Below are 21,088 nucleotides of genomic sequence, written 5' to 3'. Positions count from 1 at the left end.
ATTAATCGTGAAAATAACCGACAGATTATTATTATATCACATTTACAGTGTTAAATATATTTACGGTGTTATTTCCTTTACCATAGTCGTTCCGTAGTAAACACACACCGCTCATCGGCTGTGTGTGTGTGTGTGTAAGATAAGATAAGATAAGATAAGATAAGATAGTCCTTAAGTGCTACCTTATTCGTCCCGCAGTGGGGAAATTTCCAGTGTTACAGCAGCAAGACAATAAGGATAAGGATAATAAATAATAAACATGCATTACCAAAAAGAGATAGAATATATAAAGTACAATATATAAAGATATTAACACCGACTATAAAAATAGGTTTAAAAATAGAATGTAGAATGTACATTACAACCGGTCTGCAGAATATACACAGTATGCACATGGTATTTACAGTGTAAGGAAACAAGGCTGAGCTATTAAATAAGGATATTAAATAAGGATTATGGATATTGCACTGATGAGAAAACTACAGTATAAAAAATTTGACAGTATGAAAAATGACAATATATTGCACACACAGTGTGTGTGTGCGTGCGCGTGCGTGCGTGTGTGTGTGTAGGTGCTAATGCTCTGTAGGTGCTAATGCTCTGTAGGTGCTAATGCTCTGTAATGGCTGGTGATGAAGCCGCACTGGGCCGTGATGTTGTTGTTGTTTGATTCATGGATCCATGGTCTGTGTAACAGCAGCAGGAGCCGCTGCGAGCTGCTCATTAACGGGCAGCGGTGGCGGCGTCAGCGGCACATGCTCAGTTATGTTACACCCCCCCCCCCTTCTCCCCCCCCCCCCCCCTCTCTCTCTCTCCACCAGACAACTTTGAAGGCTGAGCTTGTGGCTGCTGAGGTCATTGCACTGGAAAGGAGAGAAAACACACACACACACACACACACACACACTCACTACACTGACTCCCTCTACTACACCGCCTCCATTTTGAATAGCCATGTAATCGGGGATTCGCATAGTTTGTGTGTATCGCCCACTGCGCTGCGTAGTGTCAACAAGCCACATTCAGACACCCCATCAACATGGACGACCTGTTCAGTCCGCGGAGGTAACTTGACGAACTCGCCGTGAACGTTGACGCTTTTTTCTTCTTCTCTTGTCTGACTGTTAAATGTGCCGTTGTTGTGTTGTGTTTTTGTGCGGTGCTACTTTTTTCCAGAGGCGTTTTGTGAGGAAAAGTGTTTAGTGCTCGCGAAGTTCTCGTCTTGGCTAACGAGCTAGCCAAATAACAACGTAATGTCACGGTGTCGTTAGCAAGCAGCGGCGCTGCTTAGAAGGAAGAAAAAATTGGTTTTTTTTTGTGCTCGCTTGTTTTCGTATTTATCAGTTTTATTTTGCAGCCGAACGCTGCGGCTGCAGCTTTAAACATTAACTACGGAGACGTAGATTAGACGTTTGCATCGCTGAATAAGCGGCTGCTTAATTACTGTATGTGTGTGTGTGTCAACGACGCTCCGTGCATGCTAACGCTGGTGTTTATTAATGATGACTGCGTGTTTTTGGTGGCTTTAACTAGCGTGAATTCAGTCGTTCGGGCTGCTGTCACCGTCAGTCTCCGGCTTCCCCACTCTTTAGCGTAAAAGTAGGGGGTGACCGTGAAAAATGATCCGCTCCACAGTGATTGATTGACAGCCATTGGCGGTGGTTAGCGTCGGATTTCATTCATGTGATATAAGGAAACGTTGCAGTTCACAGTGACAGAGGGGCGGGATGTGTTGTGGGAGTGGACGATGTCACGATATTTCCCCTCACGATTCGCGATGTGACGAAGTGAATCGTGATTTGCAATATTATTGCATTAAATGAATCATATACTGTGATATGCATCGCTGAAATGACCCAGCGCTAAATGGACTGAGCCTCATGTCGATTATTTGATTTGCTTATCAAGAAAATATGGCGAGATGTGTATGCAAGCTTTCAGAAAATGTGCAGAAATATCTTTTAAAATACGGTTGTCATTACCAAAAAGTGTTACAATAACTTGCATTTATTCACAAGTTGTGTTAATAACATATTAACAATTCAATTGACCTGCCAGGAGGTATATGTTTTCACCAGAGCTCGTCTGTCTGTTAGTTATTACAAAACTCGAAAAGTCGTCGTGGATTTGGATGACATTTTCAGGAAATGTCCGAAATGGGAGCAGGAACAAGTTATTCAATTTTCGGCGTGATCCTTGGGGGTGTGGGTGTGGGTGACTGAGCTGCCTTGGCGGAGGTCTATGCTCTCTGAGTGCTTTTCTAATTTATCTATGTAGTGTTATTACAAATCTATGTTAATAAAGGCAAAGTTATTTTCTATTTAGAGTATTGAAATACTTAGTCAACACAATGTTTAGAATTTATGTGAAATCACAGCATTTTAACTAATCCATGTGGAGCTGAAACAATTACTCGATTGTTAATTGATTACTAAATAGGAAATGTCCGTAATGGAACCAGGAAGTGATTACATTTTGGGCGTGATCTGTAGACGCTATCACTATTTTTATTGCTATTTTTGCCTTGGCGGAGGTCTGCGCTCTCCGAGTGCTTTAAGTTTTCTATCCATCCATACTTTGTTTCTGCTGCTTTATCCAATCTCACTTGACATAGGGCGATAGGCGGGTACACCCTGGACAGATCGCATCGCCAGTCCATTACAGGGACACACGTGATAAACAACCATCCACTCACACTTACAGTCAAGAGTGTCTAGTTTTACCTAATCCTCCATATTGCATGTTTTTTTTTCGACTGTGGGAGGAAACCCAGTGAACCCGGTTATTTGCAATGTGGTCATTAAATTACTTGAATTATCTAAAACAGTATTTTTAAACTGCAAAGAACACTGCAAATCACAACGTTGTGAAATCACAGGCTCTTAAATCATTAGGACCGCAACTAATTTTCTCAATTCACGATTCTCCCAATAATAGAAATTCACCACAATCAGTTTATTTTGGGTGCTTTTCAGTGCATAAGTGTGATTTGAAATTGTCTCATGCCTAAGTGGGAGGAAGTCTGCTGCAGTTTGCACATTTGTCTTACTCATTTGTCTGTGCACACAATCAACAGCCGTAATTAGCCTGTATTTGACGGAGGACTTTAACTGTGTGATTGTATTTGACTTTGCTCTTCCCTGATTTTGAATTCGTTGCACATGATGAAAATGTTTCAATTGTTTTTTAAAAAATCATTATTTTCAGGAGCCTGAACAGCACACAGGGTGAGATACGAGTGGGACCAAGTCATCAGGTAAGAACTGTGATATTTCTCTTTATTTTAATAAAATTGTATATGTATGTTTTGGTTTATTTGGGGAAGGAAATATCTCAAAAAACCTCAAAATCATTAGATGAACTTGGATTAAGTTTGTGTCTATTCGGTGTATTTTCTGTCATGGACATTGTTACTTCCTAAAAATATATCAAATGTATTATTTGCCTTGAAAGAAAAACTTCACAATCTGCAATTCTGATTTAAAATTGACAACAATATTTGCTTTCTTAAAAAAAGGTTGCATATTTCTGTGAATTGACGGGTGTGTTGAGTTGTTGTAGCTCGTGTGTGTGTGTGTGTGTGTGTGTGTGTGTGTGTGTGTGTGTACCACATACCAGCAAGATCTTTGTTTCTTTGTCACAATTTTATGATGCATTGAATACTTGATCACACACTGTAAAATACATCCGCGCCAACTTGTTTTTTGCGATTTCCTATCCTCTCAAAGATGTCATCGCTTAATTGCTATGCATGCAGTGAACATAAATAGGGCACATAATTGCTGTGAACCGAGGAAGTGTCAGTGTTGGTTACCGTCTCCGCATCTCTCAGGCCAAGCTTCCGGAGTTGCAGCAGCGGCCTTCTCCTGGTTTACAGACACAGACGGAGAGGGAGGAGCTCATGTGGACACCTGGAGTCAATGACTGTGACCTCCTTATGTACCTCCGAGCTGCAAGGTCAGTGTCCCCACACGCTTAAGAATGACTGTCATTAATACTTGTTGTTTTCCCTTGCACTTGCTGAGCAGTCAGTGTGACTGCAGCCACTCTTTCACGCTCTTAACTGAACCGATTGCTCTTATGTAACGTCTTATTGCAGTGATGTACACTGACAACCACAGTCACAAATGGGGAAACAAAACCTGGTTTTGGTCTGGCTGTGCAGTGGCTGTGTGGTTGGTGCTGGAGCACATTTTAAATGAGTCTGTTTAGACACGATTTGTCTCGTGTTTTCTTGTAAAATGTTCACGGACAATGTGGTCATTGACGCTGTCTACGTTGACCTCATTTCTTAAATGCCATAGTAGTGAGAGACCGGTTTTTATAATGAGTGTGAGATATTGTCCAAAACATAGTTTAGTCCACTACATTTTTCTGCCTGAGAAACTAGGAATGTCTGTGTGTGTGTATATGTATGTATGTACGTATATGTATATATATATATACATATGTATTTAAGTATATGTGTGTGTGTGTGTATATATATATATATATATATACATATATATATATATATATATATATATATATATATATATATATATATATATATGCATGTATATATGCATATATATATATATATGCATGTATATATGCATGTATATATGCATGTATATATATATATGCATATATATGCATGTATACATATATATGCATATACACACACATGTATACATATATATGCATATACACACACATATATATACATATATTTGCACATATATAAACCACTTTCAATATAATTTTTCTCTGACATCAGTGTTATACTCATTTTTTAAGGAGCATGGCAGCGTTCGCAGGGATGTGTGATGGCGGATCCACAGAGGACGGATGTTTAGCAGCCTCCCGCGATGACACCACTCTCAACGCTCTCAACATGGTGCGGATCACAGCTCCGACTATAATTATGAATTGACAGTTAATTACAAATAACAAAGAATATTAATAAGCCGATTGAAATGATTTTTCTCTTCTCAATTCAAGCTCCATTCGAGTCATTACGACGCCGCGAAAGCTCTCCAGCGTTTGGTGAAGAAGCCTCTGCCGAAGCTGATTGAGAAGTGCTGGTCGGAGGGTGATGTGGTGAGTCAGCTTTTTTTTTAAGCTTTGCGAAGCTATGTTATGTATTTTGAACCTAACATGTTAAACACTGCAGGAAGTGTAAGTAATCAGTATTATTATGAGTTGAATACTGGTACAAATCACTTGCATTAGGTTTGTGAAATGTTTGATTATGGCTACGTAATTTTATGTAAATTAATCAAAGCCACCGTTTCCTCCCTCCTCTTTCTCTACAGAAACATTTCATCAAAGGCCTGAGACAGTATGGAAAAAACTTCTTTCGGATCCGTAAAGACTACCTGCCCAGCAAAAAGACTGTAATTGAAAACTTTGCTTTGTGTGCAGATACACAAGAACATATTCCTAACCCTATACTTGTATTCTAAGATAGTTTTTGTTGTTGTTTTTCAGGGAGATCTGATCTCGTTCTATTATCACTGGAAGAAAACTCCAGAGGCTGCAGGAACGAGAGCTTACCGGCAGCAACGGAGAGAACCGTCCTCTCGTAAGGCAAAGACTCGCTCTGCGGCAGCGTCAGTAAACACACCATCGCGTAATTATTCCGGTGAGCGCCCTCTCTGTGTTCTTCAGGAATGATGTTGCTGTTAACACTCAGTGTGGGGGGGAGTTGTAGCGGGGGATCAAGGTCTTAATCATAAGCTGATTCTTTTGCAGTGGATGTGAGTTCCGCCAGTGAGGATGATCTCGATAGTGAAGACAGCGAACAGGACATTAAGACGTGTAGCCACTGTGGTACAACAAGTGAGTACAAGTCTGTATTTTATGAATGATCAGATTCAGTGTCATAGCAGTGCTTCACACAGGGGAAATTTCATCAGATATGTTCGTGATTTTGCACCTAAAGACATATTTATCTCAGCAGCTTCTAAAGATTGGCACGAGGGGGGAAAGGATAACAACCCTTTGCGGTGCACGGCGTGCCGTGCATATGAAAGAAAGCATGGATGTCTGCCACCGAGCGCGAAATCCACAGGCACGTTCATGTTCAAACCTGTCAAAGAGGAAGAAGAGGTGAACAGCAAGCATGGCATGAGGACACGGCGGAGCAGAGCGACTGTAAGCCTGAGACTGACAGATCAGTCACACCATTGTCTTCATATGAGTGTTTTTTTATGTTAATAATCACAATAACATACACTACCGTTCAAAAGTTTGGGGTCACTGAGAAATGTCCTTATTTTTTGAAGGAAAAACACTTATTTTTCCCTTTAAATTAATACATTAAATGAATCAGAAATACACTCTATACATTGTTAATGTGGTAAACTACTATTCTAGCTGCAAACCTCTGGTTTTTAATGTTACTAGTGCAGTGCCCATAGGAAGTATGTATTCCTATAGTGGGAGCTGAAGATGCATGATAAGGAACGTAAAGGCTAACACGATACAAACACTGTGCAACCTCATTAGAAACAACGCAAATGTTTACATTTTTCGATTAGCATTAGCGTAGCTAGCTGTTTTGTGACTGTCAGCCATGCCAGTCGTTGCGTTGTGCCTAATGAGGTTGCACAGTATTTGTATTATGTTACCCCTATGCTAATGCTAATTGTAGCCTCGCTAGCTTACCGTTGGAAACTGGTTCGCTAAGTTAGCTGCAAAATAGTACCATGCTAATGCTAAATTAAAATGTGCTTGCGTATTGGTGAATGGACACAGACTTCGTCGTTTCAGTATAACACCATGTTCTGTGTGAAATGAGCCGCTGCCTACCTGTTGTTGACACTCTGACAATCCTGACGCGCTGCCTGGTGTAGCGTGCTGGCGTAGTATGATAAATCAGCGAAAATGACTCCAAAAAACTTGAAAATCAAGGATGCACAACATCGGGCCATGCTCAACCCATATCCAATCAGAGCGATCTGACTAACGGTCAGGGAGATATGTCCGTCACAGACACACACACACACACATACACACAGATACAACTTGCTTTATAGATAGATATGTACATGTGTAAAGAGGCTAATTGCGTCTGAAGGCTATGATGATTAGAAAACCCTTGAAAACCCTTGTGCAATGACGTTAGCACAGCTGGAAACTATTTTTTCTAATCTTGTCAATGTCTCGACTATATTTTCTATTAATTTTGCAGCTGTTTTGATGAATAAAAGTGTGACTTTTAATGGAAAAACACACCAAAAATTGTATAGGTGACCCCAAACTTTTGAACGGTAGTGTAGAACAATAATCTAATTTTAAACAACATGGTTGTCTTTATACTATGTTACTGGCAGGCATGTTTTTCTTCCTGTATTTTAAAATAATCATCTTGTGCTTGTTTATCAAAGCAGCTATCGTCTTTAAGGAGCGGCCACAGGCGGCTGACTGGATCCCCCACCAGCGAGGACCAGCAGTCCAGTAACCAGCCGTCCCCCAGCGGAGTGACTTCCAGCTCCCTGAGGTCGTCTTCCGTAGACAATAAGAACGACGGCACAAAGAGGACGAGCAGGGTAAACACATTTCATCTACATAAATATACATCCACTAAATCTGCATTGACCTGTTGTCCCGTGAATGAAGCCGTTTGTTTGCACATTTTTGAACAAAGACGCCTTGAAACAAAGAGCCTGACTCTGCGGCGACAGCTGCAGCTGAACTGATGCCAACATCAGCACAACATCCTGACTAATTACGGGGTGTAAAGTTTGATATATAAACACTTTTGTGTGCAGGAGCGACATTGTGTGTTTTTTGCATTCGCTGTTGTGAAACAATATCTCGTATTCTAATTTTGGATATTTAAAGAGAGACTTTAAGTTACAGCTGCAAACGTATTTTGTGATGAAGAAAAGGCATTCAGAACTAGATCGATTGATAGATTTGATGTTGTTTACTGGGTTATAAAAGTAATAAAGTAATCGTCAACTATTTTGAAGCTTTTTTCATGATTAAAACAAGATTTATGATTGTTTCAGCCTCTTAAATGTCAATATTGTCTTTGTTTCTTTGCTCCACATAACAAATAAATCATAAATCATTAAAACTTAAGTAATTATTCATGCTGTGTAAATATCACGCTGTGTCAACAGAGGATAAAAGAGGAGGCAGCGTTACCAAAGACGACTAAACGTGTACGGGAGAGTCAACTTGCCCTGGAGCCTGAAAAAGTCACACCCAAGAGGCTGAAGACACAGGTAGGCAGATTTTTTAATGGTCTGTTTTGTATAATATACACTACCGTTCAAAAGTTTGGGATCACCTATACAATTCTTCCAAATTTTCCATTATAGTCACTCTTTTATTCATCAAAAGAGTTGCAAAATGAATAGAAAATATAGTCAAAACATTGACAAGATTAGAAATAATGATTTTTATTCAAAATAATAGTTTTGCCTTTCGTCAAAGAACCAGCAAAACTGTTTTCAGCTGTGCTAACATCATTGCACAAGGGTTTTCAAGGGTTTTCTAATCATCAATAGTCTTCTAACACCATTAGCAAACACAATGTACCATTAGAACACGGGAAATGGGCCTCTATACACCTATGTACATATTCCATTAAAAACCACATTAACAATGTATTTCTGATTCAGTTAATGTTATATTCATTGAAAAAAAAAAAGTGCTTTTCCTTCAAAGATAAGGACATTTCTAACTTTTGAACAGTAGTGTAAATATTAGCATCAAATGGGCACAGCATGATCCAGATGTGTTTGTTTCTCCAGGATCCGCAGGGATCGCGGTCAGAGGGAGAGGCTGAGGTGGAGGAGGAAAGCTCCTCAGAAAGCCGCAGCGCTCAGGACGACGGCAGCAGTGACACCAAAGACATTGATCAGGATAACCGCAGCTCCTCGCCCAGCATCCCCAGTCCTCAGCAGGGCAACGAGAGCGACTCTGACTCATCAGCCCAGCCCACTGCTGTGCCATTAGAGCCCGCTGCCCCCTCTGCTGTGTTGGTGGACACGCCTCTCTCGCAAGCTCCGCCCTCTCAGGGACCTGTTCCACCGCCGCATAATAGCACCTCCTCTGCTGATCCCGCTCAAAGCCCTCCTCCCGCTTCTCCGGACCCTCCTCAGCCTGCTGTCAGTCAGTCACTCGCCACAGGGGCTCAAAACAGCCGACCTCATCCCGGCTCTCACCCTCTTCCTGGTCCTCCTCCTCTGCCGTCAGTGTTGAGTCAGGATGCGCCTCTTTTTCCGCCATTCCAAGTCCCGCCTTCTCTCAACTCGGCGCAGCCTCTGCAATCACAAAGCCTGTCACCTCAGGTGCCCCAGCGACCGTCACCCTTCTTCAGGGAGTCGCAGCTCCCTCAGCCTCCTCTGCCTGGCCTGCAAATCAAACCTCCTCCCACAACTCCAATCCCACCTTCCCACAAACAGCTACCGCACCAGTCTGCTTCTCCTTTCCCCCACATGCCCTCCAATCTGCCGCCTCCACCGGCTCTAAAACCCCTCACTTCTCTGTCCAACCACCATCCTCCAGGTGCTCCGCCTCCCCCTCTTCAGCTCATGCAGCAGCCTCTGCCAGTGCAGTCACATCCAACACAGCTTCCAGTGATCGCTCAGGTGCAAACCCACCCGGGAAAGAGCATAGTTTGCTCTCACCCAGCTGCTGCTGCAGCAGCTTCACACCCTCTCACCTCCATCACGTCCTCCACTGCCGGCCCAGTCCCAAGCCTCCAGTCGTCCCTGCTTCCTCCTTCTCTGAGACCGTTACCGAGCAGCACAGCAGCGGGACCACATGCACATATTCAGATCAAAGAAGAGCCACTGGATGAGGTCGAAGAGGTGCAAAGTCCACCTTCTCCACCTCGGAGCCCGTCGCCAGAGCCCACAATTGTGAACATGGCGAGTCATGCCAGCCAGTCTGCACGGTATGAGCTTATTTCTTGTTTTACACCAATAGTTTGGGGTCGCCTATACAATTTGTTTGTATTTTCCATTAAAAGTCACACTTTTATTCATCAAAAGAGTTGCAAAATGAATGGAAATTTAGTCAAGACATTGACAAGATTAGAAATAATGATTTTTATTCCAAATAATCATTTTGCCCTTTTGTCAAAGAACCAGCAAAACAGTTTTCAGTTGTGCTAACATCATTGCGTAAGGGTTTTCTAATCATCAATAGTCTTCTAACACCATAAGCAAACACAATGTACCATTAGAACAGTGGAAATGGGCCTCTATACACCTATGTACATATTCCATTAAAAACCAGTTTGCAGCTAGAATAGTCGTTTACCACATTAACAATATAAAGAGTGTATTTCTGATTCATTTAATGTTATATTCATTGGAAAAAAAAGTGCAATCTTTATGCTTCACACGTGCTGTGCCGTTCCTTATATGTGACATTTGTCAGTTGTGTACTAATAACTAACTGATTCTTTCTTTCAGGTTCATCAAACACTTGGATCGTGGTTACAACTCTTGCGCCCGAACCGACCTGTTCTTCACTCCGCTCGCGTCGTCCAAGTTGGCCAAGAAACGGGAGGAGGCTGTGGAGAAGTCGAGGAGAGAGGCCGAACTCGGCGCTCGGCAAGAGCGCGAAAGGGAGAAGGAGAGGGAGAGAGAGCGAGAACGAGAGGCGGACAGAAATGCCGTGAGTTCACTTGTTCCTTTTCTTTTCAAGCTATCGCATATCACACAGATCAGTGGAATTATCTAACGCTCTGTCTTTGATTAACAGAGAGCCAGCAACTCCTCGCATGACAGTCGTATGAGTGAGCCACAGATGACGCCTCAAGGTCACGGGCGCCCCTCCTTTGAGCAGCCGCCCACCACCGTCGCCGCCGTGCCGCCGTATATTGGCCCGGACACGCCGGCTCTGCGCACCCTGAGCGAATATGCTCGACCGCACGTGATGTCGCCCTCCAACCGCAACCATCCTTTCTACGTGTCCCTGAGCCCAGGCGACCCCCTGCTGGCCTACCACATGCCGGGCCTGTACAGCGCAGAGCCCAGTCTGAGAGAGCGCGAGCTGAGGAACCTCCGGGAACGGGAGCTCCGCGAGAGAATGAAGCCAGGCTTCGAGATGAAACACCCAGACATGGAAACTTTACATCCGTCCGCCAATCCCATGGAGCACTTTGCCCGACATGGCGCGCTGGCTCTTCCCCATATACCGGGGCCTCCTCATCACTTCGCCCCCTTTCACCCGGGGCTGAACCACCTGGAGCGGGAGAGGATGGTGCTAGCAGGACCCCAGCTGCGCCCGGAGCTGAGTTACGCCGAGCGACTCACCGCCGAGCGGCTCCACGCTGAGAGGATGGCTTCTGTAGCCAGTGACCCTGCTGCCAGGCTGCAGATGCTGAACGTTACGCCGCATCATCACCAGCACTCTCACATTCACTCACACCTCCATCTGCACCAACAGGACCCCCTCGGTCAAGGTGAGGTTGGCAGAAATATACTAGAGCTGCAACTAACGACGTACATGTGGAGCCCAAAGCGATACCGTGCAGGTGCTTACTAGCGGGCTAACCTTTATTGTGGGTCTTATTTCTTCGTACAGGTTCAGGTCCTCACCCATTGGACCCTCTGTCAAATGGACCACGTTTGGCCCGATTCCCTTTCCCTGGCGGTCCAATCCCCAACGCTTTACTCAGCGATCTCCCCCATGATCATGAAATGCTGCGGCACCCGTTGTTTGGTTTGTAATACAACACTCACACTCACAGCCCTCAGTATACAGCTCTCTTACTAGAGTTACTTAACTTTATTTTTTTTATGTGTAGGGGCTGCATATCCACGAGAGCTGCAGGGCCCCATTCCTCAGATGTCTGCTGCTCACCAGCTCCAAGCTATGCATGCTCAGTCTGCAGAACTGCAGAGGATGGCTATGGAGCAGCAGTGGCTGCATGGACATCACATGCATGGAGGCCCTCTGCCGAGCCAGGAAGATTACTATAGGTGAGTGTGGAACATTTCACTCTTTTTTTTGTATTATCTGTTTGTTTTGTGTGTGGTTTTTTGTTAGCTTTAATATAATTTTATTACATAAATTCAACAATTTGTTCTGTCGTAGCAGCTTGTGTTTCAGTTGCAGGTTTAGTTACTCTTTAATGTTGTCACCTGTGCTTTTCCTGCGAAAGTGGCTGCTGTGTAAAGGGTCCATTACTTTACCACGGAGCTGAACTCCAATCCAACTTTATTTATAAAGCACTTTAAAACAACAACAGCTGAAACAAAGTGCTGTACATCAGAGATAAATAAATAAAACACACAAACATGTGACCTAATTACGGTGGCCCTGAGGTGCAAAACGCAAATCAAAAAATGTTTTGTTTGTGTTTTGAGATTTGCTTTGTGTTTTTTGTGTTTGTGTTTTTCTTTTGTTTGTGTTTTGCGTCTGTGTTTTTTGATTTGCGTTTGTGTTTTGCACCTCAGGGCCACCGTACCTAATAGACCTAAGAACAAACAAAAAAACATGCAATAAAATGCTGTAGAAAATGTAAAAACACAAATAAACAAGTCATACAATAAAACTATAACAAATAACAAACAAAATAAAAACCAACATCTCATACTGGGTGGAAAGCCAAAGAGTAAAAATGGGTTTTAAGATGTGTTTTCAAAGAGGACAGTGAGGGGGCGTGTCTAACACGCAGCAACCCAAAAAGCTCTGTTCCCTCTAAGCTTTCGTTTAGAATTTGCAAACTGAACATTGTTTTTTTTTCAAATTCTCATGTAAACTGTGTGATAACCATCTGAAGAACACCTACTCATGTTTTTTTCCTCCTGTTTCCTGTTTCCTGAAGCCGTCTGAAGAAAGAAGGTGACAAGCCATCTTGAGTGTCAGGTGGTGCATGCCCTACAAACCTTCCACTTATAGCCAATACAATACTGTGTAAAACCTTTTGAGACGTGTAAGAGAATATTTGTGTGTGGATTTTTATGTTTTAATATATTTTAGAGAACACTTCGTGGACCTTTTTTCCGCGCGCTCCTCGTTCAGCACTTAATGGGACTGTCAAAGTCCGTCTGAGGTTTTCATATCGCTTAAGAATTTATACTACTTTTATGATAAAAAAAATAATGAACACGATCTTACTCGTATGAGATTAAGTCGCAGATTTTCTCTGTGGAACTGTACGACTATTTGATATGCAGTTATTTTGAGTGACTCCTGGAAAGGATATGAAAACAGACCGACTTTGGAGTTTAAGTTGAAATATACTCGTCTCTATCATGATTTTGAGGTGATTTCCCGTGTACAGAATGACATTTAAATCAGTGTTTGAATAACCTAGCATGACGCAGTCTTAGTTTTCACCAAACTAGAGTAGAACGTTGCATTGTGGTGTTTAGACTCGACTCTGAAAGTAAAGTAGGGATTTGGTTTTCCTCTCTTCAATCTGCTAAATATTTGTCTAAATCCTAAAAGTTTTATTTATCAAGATATCTTTTCACAGTATAACCGAAGCTTTTATTCGCTCATTTTAGAGATTTGTAAATACCACATGTTCACTATATTCTATATAAATGAGTACTATAAATATAGCAGTAGATGTAAACACTCCATCTCCCCCCGCGATAGCAGTAAACCATAAGCTAAAGCATTATAGAGAATTATAATGTCAGATACTGTAACTATTAATTGGACCACGATCTGCCACTAAAAAATCAAAGTTTTATTACAACAGTGTATTTACGTAACTTTTAATGAAAATAGCTGGATTGGAGACACTAAGTCCTTGAGATTTTAATGTAATTTTTAAAGAAGAACTGCCTCCCAATTCAGTATTTATGTCATATAATAAGAAAATGTATCCATTGCATATTTATTTCAATAAATATTTCTGCAGTGACACTTTTTTGTGTGTTTTCTCGTCTGTGGTGTGAAAAAACTCATCAAATTATACTCAGATAAATGTTATATATGTGTGGTTTATTGCATTACTCGCTAATTACAACAACAACAACAACACAATCACAGTGGAATACATGGAAAAACAAAGTGTGTGTGTGTCAGGTTTTGTGTCACAAGAAATATTTGTTGTGTTAATGCTTGTCTGAACATGTACAGTTGCACTGACTGAGCTGTTTGTTAGTGTTCAAACGAACAACAACGAGGTCATTTATGACGTTACGTGAGAAGTCGAAGCTTTTAAAGAGAAAATCACGGAGCTTCAGTTTGTTCCAACTGAAGTGATGAGATTCTTTTCTTTTTCAGATGTGTCGTTTTTTGTTTCAGGGAAATCTTAACATTCACAAAACACACAAAGCAGTCTTCTACTTTAAGCTGGAGACACACCACAAGATTTTCTTTGTCCAATTTTACCCACAATTCATTGTTTGGCAGAGTCGGCACCAGTCAGGACTCGTGACTAATGACTTGTAGGCACAGAAATCTGTGAGTTTGTGAGGGTAACAGACCAGACCAGACCTCTGGACGCACATGTCGCTAAACAGCCAATGAAAAAACAGTAGGTGTGGACACAGGAAGTGGTGTCAGAAGACAAAGATGACAGAAAGTAGCGGGAATATCAAAACAATCAACAGTGATGATGATATTCGTTAAACCAGGGCTGTCGAACGTGTCGGTCAATGAGAAAGTCCGATCTGGCCCGAACTGAAATACTAAATTTTTTCAAATACATGGTAAAACTTACATAATGTTGTTGAAATTACACAATAAATATTGTATTGAGTTCTTGTTGTTTATAGGTTATTATGCTTTAAACTTGCGAGAGTTCACTTGGCTTCGGTTTGTTTGACAAATCATGAAGTCTGTGATTCCTCATCAGACGCAGTCGTTGGTGTTTTGTGTGCGAGTGCGATCCCCTGTCTTTTAGTCGTCATAACAAAGAAATCAGCTCAAATCAGTCAATTAGTGTGAACTCCTCAAATCTTTACAAAAATCGGAAACGGCAGTGAAAGTTGTGTCGTGCGTTCCCAGCTTCGTCTTTCCTTACATATAAAAACAACCCAGACTTCAGGACTCTTTTTCAGCCCAGGATATGATACAAGCTACTACTGTATTACAACTTCATGTACATCTGAAGCTTAACTGCAGATGCAATGGTCCTTCTTGTGTGTACAATCTCACAAAAACACCGGTTAAACACCTGCTTCTACTCAGTTATTACCATGGAGGATTTCTTCAATTATACTTAACATAGGCATCGTTGTGATTTTAAATTCTTGCATATGACTTTAAAAAACTATCCCCCTGAACGTGGTTGTATTGTATCTCAGAAGCTAAGGCGTTCATTATAACAGCAGATACTGAGCTGTTGTATATTTATATATATATTCTGTACATACAGTGCATAGATGGACCCGGTCAAACAGCTAAGGGAATGGCTTCTCTTGCTAGTAAAATATTCTCAGGCGTCGTCTTGTCGAGGTCTCCTCTTCACGTAGTGTCGCAGATACTGGATCGCCGACAGCGCGCTCACGTTAGCCAGCAGAGCTGAAACGGGATTTCAGTCGTGGTTAATGTCACGAGTGTTTTACAGACTAATGTTTCTGACGGATTAAGACATTAAAACTTTAAAATGTTTAGTAAATAAGAAGAGACGATAACAGCTGCTACTAACAGAGATATTCCATCTGTTATTTCCTCATTTACAGTTTCCTAGAAAGCGATGTATGTTATCTACTAATTACAGGCATTGATTATGAGTTATTTTAGTATTTTATGCAGATTCTTTGAATCCCTGAAATCAAACGAAATAAATTGCAGCATTTAAACCTCAGTAAATATTTATCTTTAATTCAGTGAATTTTCACAGCCTTTAATAATATTTGTATTTCTCACATATTTGTAGGATTTTTTCTGGTGATAGTAAAATACTGATTTATTTTATTTATCAGTTAAGTTGACCGGCTGCAACAGAGGAAGCACAGAGCAACATCTCTTAATATCTGAGGTTTTTCTTACCTGCTTTCCAGGTGTCTGCGTTCTCTGGGTCTGAAGATCTAAGGACCCAGGAGGCAAAGGCGATGCAGACCAAACACATGTCCGACTGCTTCAGGGTGGAGAAGATGCCCTCTTGTCCTATAAGAGACACAGAAAAAGACTTTAACTCTTGCTTCTTTGCCTCCCTTGAACGCTAAGAGCTCTGTCTTACTTGCTGTCTTCTTAGTTTCCAGTATGCTCGGCTGCAGCTCCCCGAACACCTGAGGAAAGGCAAAGACTTTCCCCTCTGCCTTTCCAGAGTCTGGTGGAAACATCCAGGAGCCAGACGTTCTCCCCCAGATGCTTCCTCTGGCGTGGAACCCGATCTTCCTCGTGTTCAAAAAGGTTTTCCAGCCGTAAGATCCACGCTGCGTCGCACGCTGATCGGCCTGGACGAAAGAGCAGGACACGACTCTGATCGGCGAGAAGTCGTCCGCCTCCTCCAAGAAAACATAGCCCGAGTTCGGGAACGTCATTTCCCTGATGGTCGGAGGAGAGCAGGAGAAGATGGGGATGGGTTTGTCCTCGTTATAAAGAGAATCGTGGAGGAAAGAGCGCGGAGGAACGTCGTCCCTCGGCGGACAAAGACTGTAATCGAAGACGGGAGCGACTGAGAGTTCATCAGGATTATAGACGGTGATACATCCGGACTCGTTATTGTTTGTTTTATCCTCGGTGAAGAAGCATTCAAACACTTCTGGGAAATGTTCGTCCAGGACGTCGGTGTCGTAACCGGAGAGGAAAAGTCCTGGTGCTAAAGTATCTTTCAGGACCGCGGTTTCATCGTTCACGGACCGATACCTGCCAAAGCGAACGTCATCGTCTTTGTTGAGCACTTGTACGTCATACGTACTTTTGCTTTTCGTCATCTGGCCCGACCAAGCAAGTGTGCTCAAAGTATGAGACTCCTGAGCGAAGTCCTCCAAAGGGACGGGCGTCTGCGTTCCTTCGGAGCTCGTGGACTCGTCGTCCTCTTCTTCGTGCGATAACAACGAAGATTCGCTGGTTCTTTCTGGTCTTTCTTGGCCTTGAAGACCGGGAGTGGAGGCGTTCCTACTGGCGCCGACAAACTGCCAGTACTCGTCGTCGTCCTCCTCGACGTCGGAGGTGGAAAACTCACAGCTCGAGCGTTCTGGCTTCGACTCGTCAGGCTGTGTGAAATAGTCCGAATCGGACAGTTCAACCGGAGAGCTGTGACTTGGTTCGTCAGCGTGTTCCGTCGCGGTTCCTCTGCTCATCCTCAGCTGTAAAATGTCGTTTATGGTCACTTTTTCCATGTCGTTCCAAAAGGCAGAAATGGCAAACACGGGTCGAGCGAGGCCCGCGGCGTCAGGGCTGTCGGGAACGGGACCGAGCCGATCTCCCGAAGAGCAGCTACCACGCGATAGCGGATTAATATCGTGCTTTTGGACCGCGCTGTGTGTGTTGATGTCATCGCACGTGGAGTCGGCGTCTGCTCCGGCAGATGGAAATGTCAGGGCACGGCGAGCGTCCGCTGTGTCTTCGTTACCGTCGCGGTTGACAGCTGCTACGTCGCCGGAGAGAAAACAACGCACCTCGGACGCGGAGGAGCTCTGCAGTCGCGTCAAATCGACAGGTCGACGATGCCGAGCTTCCTCTGCTGACTCGGCGGCGGTCACATAGCTCTCTGAGTCGCAACTGTGAACGGAGGAGAACTCGTCCGACTCGGCGCTCTCCGCCTGAGCGAGGGCCTTAGATGTGAACGTGTCATGTGATCGGCCTGGTTTGGGTTCATTTTCGTCCTCGGAGAAGTTTTCTTCTCTCTGATGGCGTCCTGAGGTGCGACTCAACTCTTGATTTGACTCAGTGAAGCTCGCTCTTCCTCCCACAGCGTCTTCTTCTTCTTCTTCTTCTTCTGGAGGCTTTTCTTGCCTACAAGTTTTTTTTTGTCTGCGTTTTTTTTTCCCTCGCGGTCGTACAGGTCTGTAATCCACCGTCACGAACCAGCGCTCCTTCTCTGCTCTTGCGGTGTGTGGCTCCTTCACATTTAGTGGACTGGGCTCGTCACGGGTTATGGAAGCTTCTGAACACTCGACACTTAACGTCTCAGTGACGTCACCTCTGGCCTCTGTGACGTCCTCTACATTCTCCAAACGCACCTCAGTATTCCCTGCTGTCACTTGTGCTCCTTCTGCGCCGCTCTCGTTCAAACGTCCCGCACAGTCGCTCTCTGTTACGCCGCTGTCCGCCTCCTTGGCGTCCTGCGGCGCCCCCTGCAGGCTGCTGCCGGAACTGAAGACGGAACTCGAGTCCAGAGAGTCGTCCGAGTCGCTGAGGTCGTCGGGGCGGGCGAGCGCAGGCTGCGGCAGCGAAACGCACTCCTCGCTTTCGTCGTAGAAGCTGCTCCAGTCGAACTCTGCGATGTTCATGCTGTGATCTAAATCGTCCATGGTTTTTTTTTTGTTTTTTTGATGACGCTTCACAAACTCTTCAATCTGGAACAAGAAGACACGACATGGCACAATTAGAAATTAAAGACTAAGTTATATTTAAATTAAAGCTCCCATAGAGTGGTCCCATCACACAGATGAGTTATGGAGGTCTACTTACATACACTAACTTGTTTTTATGCTCAAAAACCTCCTCGCCGATCAAAATCTCTCCTCACTGAAGCTCTCGTCAGCCGCGCTGTTTCAGACCGAAATCTCACCCCGAGAAGACAGACTTTGTTGTGATTGGCCAGCCAACGAGAGCTTTCTCAACTGTCTTGTGATTGGCCAATACCTGGAAGTGACGTAATTACCACGTCAGCTCTCAGAAGCACAGCTCCCCCCTTGGAACGGTGGATAAAAATCGCTTCTTCACGACTCCCCACCTCAGTCCCTTTTACAACCTTTGACCCGGAGTCGGACCCAGAGTCAGAAGACACTGTCGCAAGTGAAACACCTCCACAACGGACGTTATTCTTCTTCTGCGGTTCAATGTACGCAACCGGATGTGCCCGGTCTACACTCTTAGAAATAAGGGTTCCAAAAGGGTTCTTCTACAAGGGTTGAAGTTCTACCCGGAACCATTTGCTTCTGAAAAAAACCCTTTCCCTAAAAAATACTTTTTCAAGGGTTCTTGGTAACACTAATGGTTCCAGTAAAAACCATTTTGATCCAGAGAACCCTTTAAAACCCCTTTCCTGAATAAAGGCTTGTAAAAGGCTCTACCTGGAGCCAAAAAGGGTTCTCCTATGAGGACAAGCCGAAGAACCTTATATGGTTCTACTTGTCACTTTTATTTCTAAGAGTGTAGAGCCCGGAGCAGGAGGATCTGCTGTTCAGGAGACGGGATCCTTACGTCACCATTCCAGGCTTTTTCAGAGCGCTTGCAGAACCCGAGAATCCAATAAAACCCAGCGTTCTCAGCAGTGGCTGAACTGTTTGTTTCCAAACTTTAGGGCTTCATAAACGAGGTCACGGCACAGATACACACCAAAAAGAAAAACAGCGTTAATTGGAACTTCCGGGTCTATGGGAGCTTTAAATGAACACAATGGCAGTTAAATATAGAGCAACACATGCATCTGCCTGAAGCTTAACTTCACACATCATCTTCGTCGTCCGTCAGCAGGAAACAACTGAGCAGAAAACAAACGGGTTCCTGTATTAGTCGGAGCACCTTGGTCACAAGTTCCACAACACAGAAACTAGAGTACTCCGTGGCCCTGTGCCCTCTAAAAGGAAAACAGGTCACATGACTTGATATTCAAGGTTCCAGCCAATGTCGGGGCTCGACTTACTGTATCGTCTTAAACACACTTTTGTAAAGTGGTCAAATGTGACACGGCAGCAGAAATATCTTTATTATCACTATATTTGGGTGTCGTGAAACTTAAAGGGCGTATAATAAACACAAAAATATACATTAATTGAAAATCGCTTGCCTACATCAATAATTTCTCATAGTTTATATCATATTCATTCACGTAGGAAACACTTAAAGTAAGTCGTGCAGTTATAGAGGTCACTCACAAAGGACGTTGTTATCAAATTCTTCCATCCAGTCGTTAAAGGTCTTGCAAAATCTTTACGAAAGTGACTTAAAATCTTCGTTAGTGTTTTTGCTTCGTTTGTGTCGTAAACGGTGACCTTACCTGTCGCAGAGGGACAAGACAAGACGTCCTCTTTGAAGGTGTCGGTGTTTTCTCCCTGCAGGGACATGTTGGGGGCTCTGTGTGTGTGTGTGTGTGTGCTGTTGTGTCCTTGTGTTGTGTATCTCAGACTGGGGGCCTGGCGATGGTCGGCTGTTATAAATAGAGCCGTGTCACTGGTCACATGGACTCACTGCTGCTGCTGCTGCTGCAAACGTCCGTCAGTGCGTGAGCAGAGGTGTGACATTTCAGCGGCCAAAAATACTCCTTCATTCATTCATTCATCAGAGGTAAGATCAATAATCACCTCCACTATTAGACTGGAATATGATCGACAAGCCAGGGCACAAAATAAGTTTATTAACCCTTTAAGGTTCTACTCAACCATTTGGTCGACTACACTTTAAGTCACTATATCTCATTGAAAAATGCATCAAACTGCAACCGGTACTGCTCCCGTCACTACAATATCGGTCCGTGTACATTTTGATCGTTTGTTTTTTCATTGAAACCAATAAACAAGAAACGGAAAATGTTTTTTTTTTAAATATATTTAAGAAAAGCATATTTAATGAAAGCATTTTGCGACCAATCGCGAGATGAATTCTCGAAAAATATAAAAAATTTAAAAAAAAATTATTTTTTATTTTTTATATTTTTCTATGATTTCTGGGGGTCGCCAAATCATTTTAGAAAAAATATATTTTAAAAAGAAGTACTTTTATATATATATATATATATTTCCAAAATGATTTGGCGACCCCCAGAAAGCATCTCGCGACCCCAATTGGACCGAGATGATTTCTGGGGGGTCGCCAAATCATTTTGGAAAAATATATATAAAAAAAAAGAAAAAAAAAAGGTTTTTTTAAAAATATATTTTTCTATGATTTGGACCCCCAGAAAGCATTTCGCGACCCCAATTGGACCCCCAGAAATCATCAACCCAGAATTCTGGGAGGTCGCCAAATCATTTTCGAAAAATATATAAAATTTAAAAAAAATTAAAATAAATTTTTTTTAATATATTTTTCTATGATTTCTGGGGGTCGCCAAATC

General features: G+C 43.0%; 2 protein-coding genes across 4 annotated transcripts; one reads left to right on the top strand and one right to left on the bottom strand.

The window, feature by feature from the left end:
* The first annotated feature begins 959 nt into the window (after positions 1–959).
* rereb (arginine-glutamic acid dipeptide (RE) repeats b) lies at positions 960–13,795 on the top strand. 2 transcript variants are annotated; one of them, XM_083892402.1, is made up of 17 exons: positions 960–1,065; positions 3,208–3,256; positions 3,833–3,957; positions 4,780–4,879; positions 4,984–5,082; positions 5,298–5,378; positions 5,473–5,626; positions 5,737–5,823; positions 5,945–6,138; positions 7,374–7,535; positions 8,115–8,219; positions 8,751–9,898; positions 10,422–10,626; positions 10,714–11,416; positions 11,539–11,676; positions 11,762–11,936; positions 12,785–13,795. In XM_083892402.1, the coding sequence occupies exons 1-17, from the start codon at positions 1,040–1,042 to the stop codon at positions 12,816–12,818; spliced, it is 3,585 nt and encodes a 1,194-aa protein (XP_083748528.1). In that variant the 5' UTR covers positions 960–1,039; the 3' UTR covers positions 12,819–13,795. The 2 variants fall into 2 exon arrangements, with proteins under 2 accessions (XP_083748528.1, XP_083748527.1); XM_083892401.1 differs by having other exon boundaries at positions 5,942–6,138.
* On the bottom strand, positions 13,789–20,138 carry perm1b (PPARGC1 and ESRR induced regulator, muscle 1b). 2 transcript variants are annotated; one of them, XM_083892403.1, is made up of 4 exons: positions 20,033–20,138; positions 16,103–18,386; positions 15,913–16,029; positions 13,789–15,441 (listed from the first exon to the last, which is right to left on the bottom strand). In XM_083892403.1, the coding sequence occupies exons 2-4, from the start codon at positions 18,339–18,341 to the stop codon at positions 15,356–15,358; spliced, it is 2,442 nt and encodes an 813-aa protein (XP_083748529.1). In that variant the 5' UTR covers positions 18,342–18,386; positions 20,033–20,138; the 3' UTR covers positions 13,789–15,355. The 2 variants fall into 2 exon arrangements, with proteins under 2 accessions (XP_083748529.1, XP_083748530.1); XM_083892404.1 differs by lacking the exon at positions 20,033–20,138 and adding an exon at positions 18,502–18,968.
* Positions 20,139–21,088: the final 950 nt, after the last annotated feature.

The sequence above is a fragment of the Microchirus variegatus genome (genome assembly GCF_963457635.1).
Source record: "Microchirus variegatus genome assembly, chromosome: 7".
Classification (NCBI taxonomy): domain Eukaryota; kingdom Metazoa; phylum Chordata; class Actinopteri; order Pleuronectiformes; family Soleidae; genus Microchirus; species Microchirus variegatus.
This window is presented reverse-complemented; position numbering and strand designations above follow the sequence as displayed.

Excerpts from the sequence above, each read along its gene's own strand:
- rereb (XM_083892401.1), top strand. The coding sequence starts at position 1,040 with ATGGACGACCTGTTCAGTCCGCGGAG. Across the intron at positions 3,257-3,832 it reads GAGTGGGACCAAGTCATCAG|GCCAAGCTTCCGGAGTTGCA; the intron begins GTAAGAACTGTG and ends CGCATCTCTCAG. Across the intron at positions 5,379-5,472 it reads ACCTGCCCAGCAAAAAGACT|GGAGATCTGATCTCGTTCTA; the intron begins GTAATTGAAAAC and ends GTTGTTTTTCAG.
- perm1b (XM_083892403.1), bottom strand. The coding sequence starts at position 18,341 with ATGGACGATTTAGATCACAGCATGAACATCGCAGAGTTCGACTGGAGC. Across the intron at positions 16,030-16,102 it reads GGAAACTAAGAAGACAGCAA|GACAAGAGGGCATCTTCTCC; the intron begins GTAAGACAGAGC and ends TGTCTCTTATAG. Across the intron at positions 15,442-15,912 it reads CGCAGACACCTGGAAAGCAG|CTCTGCTGGCTAACGTGAGC; the intron begins GTAAGAAAAACC and ends ATCCCGTTTCAG.